The 7,977-nt window shown below is 28.3% G+C and overlaps 3 protein-coding genes across 3 annotated transcripts in view, besides 6 other annotated features; 1 reads left to right on the top strand and 2 right to left on the bottom strand.

Annotated features, from left to right (window-relative positions):
• Positions 1-381: 381 nt before the first annotated feature.
• Positions 382-431: a sequence feature (AT_rich).
• Positions 432-1,129: 698 nt separating this feature from the next.
• Positions 1,130-1,186: a sequence feature (AT_rich).
• Positions 1,187-1,223: 37 nt separating this feature from the next.
• Positions 1,224-1,251: a sequence feature (AT_rich).
• An 18-nt stretch (positions 1,252-1,269) lies between these two features.
• Positions 1,270-1,920, bottom strand: EDI_296610 (uncharacterized protein; the record flags this gene model as incomplete). Its single annotated transcript, XM_001740537.1, has 1 exon — positions 1,270-1,920. One exon carries the CDS (start codon positions 1,918-1,920, stop codon positions 1,270-1,272), a length of 651 nt encoding a protein of 216 aa, XP_001740589.1.
• Positions 1,921-2,299: 379 nt separating this feature from the next.
• Positions 2,300-2,387: a sequence feature (AT_rich).
• Positions 2,388-2,456: 69 nt separating this feature from the next.
• On the top strand, positions 2,457-3,143 carry EDI_296600 (uncharacterized protein; the record flags this gene model as incomplete). Its single annotated transcript, XM_001740536.1, has 1 exon — positions 2,457-3,143. The coding sequence occupies one exon, from the start codon at positions 2,457-2,459 to the stop codon at positions 3,141-3,143; it is 687 nt and encodes a 228-aa protein (XP_001740588.1).
• A 763-nt stretch (positions 3,144-3,906) lies between these two features.
• Positions 3,907-3,936: a sequence feature (AT_rich).
• The window catches only part of EDI_296490 (protein serine/threonine kinase, putative), a gene marked incomplete at both ends in the record, with an annotated part of 5,132 nt that continues 1,085 nt past the window's right edge, over positions 3,931-7,977 (bottom strand). The window contains one exon of the mRNA XM_001740535.1: positions 3,931-7,941. Within this exon, the coding sequence (XP_001740587.1) occupies positions 3,931-7,941 (4,011 nt within the window). The remainder of the gene's footprint in view (positions 7,942-7,977) is intronic.
• Positions 4,785-4,805: a sequence feature (AT_rich).

The following is a 7,977-nucleotide window of genomic DNA, read 5'->3' as shown; positions in this document are numbered from 1 at the left end:
ACCATCTGCAAGTCCAATGCCACTTGATGGAACACTGAGTAACAAAACTAAATCACCATTACTCAATTTAAATACACCAATAGTAAGTCCATTACCACATCCTATAAATGATGAGAATGAATCAGTAAGTAAAGATAGTAAGAGTTCTTCATCAGAATAAATTGATTGACTTTGTTTTAATTGATGGTTTATGATAATTAAGAATGTAAATTTCTAAATTATTATTTATTCATTTGTTTTAAATACTGATTTTATTAAAATGTTTACAAATAATGACAAAATAAAACAAAAGTATGATAAAAGTATGCATGACATACTATTTATGTTGATTTATTTTAAAAGACATACATCGAAAAATAACAATTTAATAGACTTTATACGAAAATAAATAATTTTTTAATAAATAATGTTGTTATTAAATAGTTTAAATAGTCAATGTCAAGGTGTTAATAAAATAAAAGGATTTAATAGATAATATGAGAAGCTATAGTTCATCACTATTTAAACTCTTATTGAATTGATTTGATAATCAAATTACTTTACACTAAAAAGAAATTCAATAAATTGTTGGTATTTATTTAATCTACTGTGTATATTCTAAAATGAACGTTAATAATAACCTTGTAATCCATTGTATAATACTCTAAATTGTATTTGATATATCCGATATACGTTGTTCTCATTTAAAAGAAAAAATAGAAGAAAATATCTCACCTCTTTCTTTAATCTCTTTCATTTAATTCATTTTGAACATTTATTGTATGAGTACATTCGTAAAACACTCTTAAATTTAGTTAATTTAAATAAACCTTATAACACTTAAATAAACATAACTTCCTTTGTCCATAGCTCCATTCTTTTATTTAAATCTTCTTTTATTAATCCCGAAAATATTCCAATCATTCACTCCTTCTTTCAGGTAGTAACTTATATACTATTTGGAGTTTTTTCTTATTTGTATAGATTTGTTATAAAAAAATCATTTATTGTCTGTCAATAACATACCCTTTGTTTTGAATCTATTATATTATTAATTTCGTTAATCGTCTTTAGAAGTTAACTGTTAAGTTTGATTAACTCAAAAACTTTGTTTGTATTTTAATCTGAAAGAAATTAGGAAACAAGAATCTAATAAAAAATTAATTACAAATGAAAAGAAAAAAAATTCATTTGAAAAAAATAATAACAATCCATGAGAATTATTGAAACACAAAACAAAAAAGAATTTTAAGAATTTAATTTATAAATTATGACAATAGAATAGAGAAATTACTCCAAATCATCAAAAGTTAATGAACGAGGAATGTAATTACTATCTAACATTCTAGCTCTATGAATTGGTTCAGTGGATGGAACTTTTAATTTATTTGGAGTAGCATTAATTACAACAAGTCTCTTTCTGACTTCATCTAGTTCTTCTTTAGTTTTAATATCATCGAATGCGTGAAGTGCTCTTCTCCACTTTCTTACTTGACCATCCCAAGATCTTTTAGAACAAGATTGATGAATATCTGGAGTTTTAGGATCTCCACGGATTCTTTCAGAGACTGGAACAAATTTTACATAGTTAGCGTATCCTTCAGTAACTTTTCCATATGAAACTTGTTTAGATCGAGTATCTAACTTCTTAGGATCTTCCTCTGATTTAATAACTCTTTTACAAGGAGTTTTATAAGGGACTTCTGATTTCTCAGAGAGAGCACAAATAACAGCAAGAGGGAGAGTGTATGGGATGGCAGAGGGCTTAAAGGAAAGAAGGTCACTAATTGAATATGTGTATTGTTTTCTAGATTTATATGGCTCTGCATCTAATACAAGTGATGGTCTATTAATGGTAACAGTTTTATTAACAGCCACTCTTGGTACATTGGGTTGAATAGTTCGAAATGCACGTCTCAAAGGTTGAGTTGAAGAACTCATGACTGAATCGAACTAACAATTCTTTGGGCAACTATTTATATCTCACAATCTTATTATTCCTAGATCTAGGGTTTGTTTCACTATTTTTGCAAAAAAAGAGAAAAAATTTTGTTTTTCTTTTTATATTTTTTTGTTAACAGGTAACACTAGTAAAAGTATCAGATAGCCTTCCTTTGGTCTTTGGAAAGGCTTCTAAGTGAACACCAAATAGTGCCTTACCTCAGATAGTTGTTGTTGTTTATTGATTTCTTAGATGGTAATTTATTAGATTTTGCAAGGGGTTTCTCTTCGAGGTTTTCGTTATAAAAATTTCCCTTTTCATATCCATTTTGGATAGCGTCGATTGTCACGCATTTCAAATTGATAGTTTAAGGAAAACTATTAAAAAACTATAAAATATAGTTTTTTTTTTCTTATCAACTTTTTTAGTTTTTGTAATTTTTTTAGAAAAAAGAAAAAATAAATTACTTGAGATAGTGAGATGAAGAGACAAAAACATATATATAGTAGTAGGTTCCTAAAGAAAAATTAGGAAAATGGCTAGGCTTGAGCTTATATATGATACATACGAACCTACAGTCGATATGTTAATGAAAAAAGAAATGTTTAAAGTCAGCTCAAAAAAATTTGTACTTTTTGAACCGTTTGATTTAGCAAATGACAACGAGCTTGATGGGTCTCAAGAATTACGTATTAATGAAGACAGATCAATTCAAAGTGCTAAGTTGTTTGAAATTAAAACTGATGAAAAACCAATTCCATTCTTTAAAAATATAAAACCACCATTTGAAGGAATTCCAACTGCCTGTGTAAAAAAGTTGAGTCAGATTTATAAACTTCATTTTGATTATATTTTCATCCGAAGGGCTGAAAAAATCGAGGGGTTATTCACATTCATCGATAGGATGTTAGACAGTGGTAAGACAGTTGTTGTTTGTGGTGTTATTTCCTATAAACTAAAAGAGAATAAAGCTTTATTTTCTTTAATACCTTATGCGTCGAAAGTTAGTATAAAAAGAACAAGTTGTACTTTTTGTAATGCTAAATCAACTTATATTTTCAAAGAAAATGAAACATCGACCATTCCATTATGCAGAGACTGTTTTAAACAACGACACCCATTGAATAATATGTCAATACTTGACTTTGTTTCCAAAAAACCAGAAATAAATTCATGTGATGAGAAGAAGGTCGAAAAATCTCAATCAAAAATCAAAGAATAATTAAGTTAAATCACAAATTTCTATTCTTAATCTTTCTACTCTTTTCGATTTTCTTGTTATGAATCATTTCTTTTTAAGAAAACCATCTTACTTCGAATCTTAGTTTAAAAGAAGCTTCGTTATAAATTGAATTGAAAAAACTGAAAAAAACTTCGATAAATTATTTTTTTTTGTGCCTTATCAGATTTATATTTATGAGAACAATAAAGTAATCCTCAAAATTTGAAAATTTTATTAAAAAAAGTATAGAGACCTTTGAAATTTCGCAAGACAATCAATGAAATCATAGTTTGATTTAAGAATATGTCGTTACTATTTTATTTTGTTATGATTTAAAAAAAAACAAAACGTTATTAAATAACAATATATTGGATAAACAAGTCAATGCCCAAATTTTGATTCATCTATGTCAGGAGTTTGACATGGGCTTGGGGTATCACTACAGACAAATTCTGATTTTTTTAGTTGGGCAGAGAAACGTTTAAGATAAGCTGGTTGAGGGTTTTTTCTATTAAACACTAAAGAAGATCTTTTTGTTGATTGACGTTTAATAGAAACCATACTGGGATACACTCTGTTCATTTAACAATGAATTAACCTTAATGAGTTCTAGAAATAGTACTTAAGTAATTTAAATTGTCGAAAAACTAGTCACAGAAATATATTTATAATTAGAGATTTTCCGATAGAAAAATCAGATTTAAATGAAAAAAGGAAGAAGAAGTTTGATATTTATTTGACTTTATTAATTGCAATTTGTATCAAAAAAAAAATAATTAATAATGAATTAATTCATTCCTACATTTAATAAATCAATAACTTGTTCAATGTTATATCTTTCTGAAGGATTTTGTTTCCAAGAATTTTGGATAATCAAAAAATACCATTCAGGCATTCCAGAAGTAATTTCTAATCTATTTCCTTGCATAACATATTCAGCGATATTCCATGGATATTTAAATAGATTCTCTGGATATGGACGATCCCATTTAAATGTTTCATACATTAATATAGAGAAAGAGAAAATATCTGCTGATTCGGTGTATTTCTCTTGGTTTAATATTTCAGGTGCCATATAAACAGGTGTACCAATTCCTTTAGTAAAAGTCATATTTGTTTTCATTGAATTAACATTTCTTGATGAACCAAAATCTGTTAATTTAGCATTAACTTCAATTCCATCATCTAATGAGAAAATCAAAACATTATCTGGTTTGATATCACGGTGAATAATTCCATTAAAATGAAGATATTGAATCCCTTTAGCTGCATCAATAACTAGTTTCATTCTCATATGTTCATTTGGTTTTGAGTGGTTATTTATTAATGATTGTAATGAGCCCATGTCTGCATATTCTGTAACGAGGCAAATTTTTGTTGGAATGAATACTGCACCATAGAAATGAACAATATACTCACACCTAAATTTATCTAACATTGCAACTTCTTTATTAAATTCTTCCATTGCTTCTTCATCATCTCCCATTTTCATTTTCTTAATAGCAACTTTATTTCCTTGAAATGTTCCTTTGAAAACAACTCCAAATGATCCTTCTCCAATTTGTTTCTCTTCTTGAATCTCATCATAATCAAGTCTAGTAGACACAACAGTGGCTGCATATATTTGAATACTCTCATTTGTTTTTTTATTATTTTTTATATCAAACAATGTTATTTGAAGTCGTTCTTTGATAGTACAAGTACATAATGGTGTAATATAAATTTCAGCCTCAAAAGCCTCCCCTTTTTTTAAAGTTATTTGTTCAGGATTACATCGTAATGTATATTTACTATCAATTTCATCTACAGTCATAAAGGTAAGTTGAATTGTTTTGTTGTACCCATTTCCAATACAAATAATATCTCGAGACTCCTCATTGACTGGGAGTTCATTTCCATCTTTTTCATATTCACCACATCCAAAATTTGCTAATCTTTTATTCACAAGAATTTGACTTCTACCACTTAATGGAATCCACTTTATATTTGATGTGTTCATTCGGAAATGTGACACTTGATTTTTTTGTTCTTCAATAACTTGTTTTATATGAAGTCTTTTGATTGTTTTTCTAACAATAAATATAACAAACACAATGAATAGAATAAAGAACATTATCCCTCCAATAATAGCCAATACAATAACCCACCAAACTGGTGAACTCTTACACTCTTTTCCATCAACATCAACTGAGTACCAGAAATCACATTTACTACATATATTATTACGAGCACTAACGCAATGAGAAAATTGTGAATAATGACTACATTTGTAGTCAACATCTAAAATATAATCATTATTACATAAATTACATCTTCCATTTTGTTTATTACAACTAATACATTCATCAGTTCTTTTATCACAAGATAAACATGTGTAACCATTTAAGAAATATCCATCTTCACATACTTCACATCCAAATCTATTTGTAGTCTCACAATTAGAAAGTAAACTTGTGGAAAGACATTTTTGTGTTTTTATATCAAAATAATAATTGTTTATGCACATTAAACAACCATTTGCATTTGCACATGAAACACAATTTTCAATACATTTTGAACATACTTTTCCATCTCTATAATATCCATCATTACAAATAGCACATTGTTGAGAACTTTCACTTACTAACATCATCTTACAATTTGTAGTTTCGGAGACAATACATGACTCTCCTTGAAGAATATATCCAGATTGACATTCATAACATGAGTCTTTTGAATTAACACATTTAGAACAAGTAGCATTACATGGTAAACACTTGTTTTGATTATTGTAATATCCATCAACACAACTTCGACATACACTTTTTGTATATAAGGAACAAAAATTGTCATTTTGTTCTGAACATATTGTGTTCCCATCAGAGTCTGTTGATAAGTAATATTTTTCTTCTGTTTCTGAGAACAAACACTCAACACATGTTCCATCATTGTTAGTTTTTAAACAATGCTCTGTTCCACTAACACACCCCTTTCCATTAAAATATTTAGATGAATCATCACAACTCAAACAAGTGGACTTTGACACTACACTACATGAAACTGATTCTTTAGAAACACATACCCCACTAGTTGTCATGATATAACCATCAACACAACTACTACAAAAAACATTATTAGAAACTGAATAACAAGTCATACAATGTAATCCACCAGAACTACATGAAACACATGTAGAACTTTCTGATAAATAATATCCTGGAGAACATTGAATAATTCCTGAATTACTTACACTAATTGAATTAGAAGGAACATCACATGTTGTTGAACTTTTAATTGCATTAACAGTTATATCACAAATATCACAGGATGACCCATCAAGACATGAATAACAATTATTCCCACATGATGTAGAACAACGTGTGTGGTCATTATCTATCATCATTCCCTGAGGACATTTCAAACAAATACCATTCTTTGAAAAAGAACATACTTTGATATCTTGAATACATTTATTAATATCTGATTTATCATTTATGTATTCATCTTCACAAATAAAACATTGTTTTGAATCACAAGTTAGACAATTTGGTTGACATGGATAGCACTCCCCTTTATCCATATAATACCCAGTGTTACATCTTAGGCAATATTTACTCTTGGGAGAAATAAGAGCACAATTATTAACATCTGTTGATGATGCAACAATACAACTTCCATCAGAATTAAATCCATATCTACACTTCTTACAAGTCGTTCCACTTGATGTTGAATAACCAATAGAGCAAATTCCATCGACTTCTATTAGATTTGATGAAATAGTAATTCCGCAAGAAGATGTATCAGCAATAATTAAGTTCTGATTATTTTCTCCTTTAGTAATAATTGAATATTTACCATTTGTTTTTGCCAACACTGAATTCCCATTGCCATCAATCACAACATTTGCTTGAAGAGTTAATGGTAACTCATAATTTGAAACAGTTATTGTTGTTGGTGAAACAACAAATATATTAGAATAATATTCATCATTATCAATGGTAATTGTTGATGCTGATATATATAACGTTGATGTGACATATTGAGATATATGTCCTGGACATGAATAATCAAAAAATGAAGATGACTCACTCTCATAGTAATACTGACTTTCGTCTCGCTTATAACATGTTTTTGTTCCATATCCCTTTCTGTCACATGACTCATCACCAGGAGTTCCAAATATTGCTATTTGTCCATCACACATTGTTTTCATCGAATTAGTAAATGTAACTTTTCTTTCTTTCAATGACATTAAATAAAAAGGATCTTCTTGACCAGATGCCGAGTTAATTGTTACTTTTAGTTCATTTTTACTTTTTCCTGTGATAATAAAGAAGCTTGGTAGTGCGAATTGAATTTCAATCGAATCAATGACTAATGTTGTTACTGAGTCACTCAAAGTCAATTGACTATCAGTTGTTAATTTATTAATGTAAATTGAATTTACATTTGGTCCAAATATAAGATTAGAAACCTTGAGACTAAGCTTTGTTGTTGAAGTAAATTCATTAATAGTTGTTTTGTATTGGTTAATAATTGTATAATCTGTGTTTGTTTGTGTTGATGGATCTACAGAAACACTATCAATTGTAATAACAGATGAAAGTATAATTTTTGCATTTTGACTGATTATTAATTTATTTAATTCACTTAAAACACCTATGATATTGACTTCTGATGATGTTATGATTGAACTAATGGTAAGACTATTTTCATTTGGTGCTGTGATACTAATTTTGTTTGTATTTGTTTCCAGTGTTATTATATTTAATTCTCCTGAAGACACAATTGCAATAGTGGTGTCTGATTGAAGAATAAGCTTAGTACATGTTAATTTCCCAACCAGCGTTATTGA

This window comes from Entamoeba dispar, genomic scaffold (genome assembly GCF_000209125.1).
Source record: "Entamoeba dispar SAW760 scf_1105229463009 genomic scaffold, whole genome shotgun sequence".
In the NCBI taxonomy this organism is placed as follows: domain Eukaryota; phylum Evosea; order Mastigamoebida; family Endamoebidae; genus Entamoeba; species Entamoeba dispar.
The sequence above is the reverse complement of the archived record's forward strand: the minus strand, read 5'-3'. Positions and strand labels throughout refer to the sequence as shown.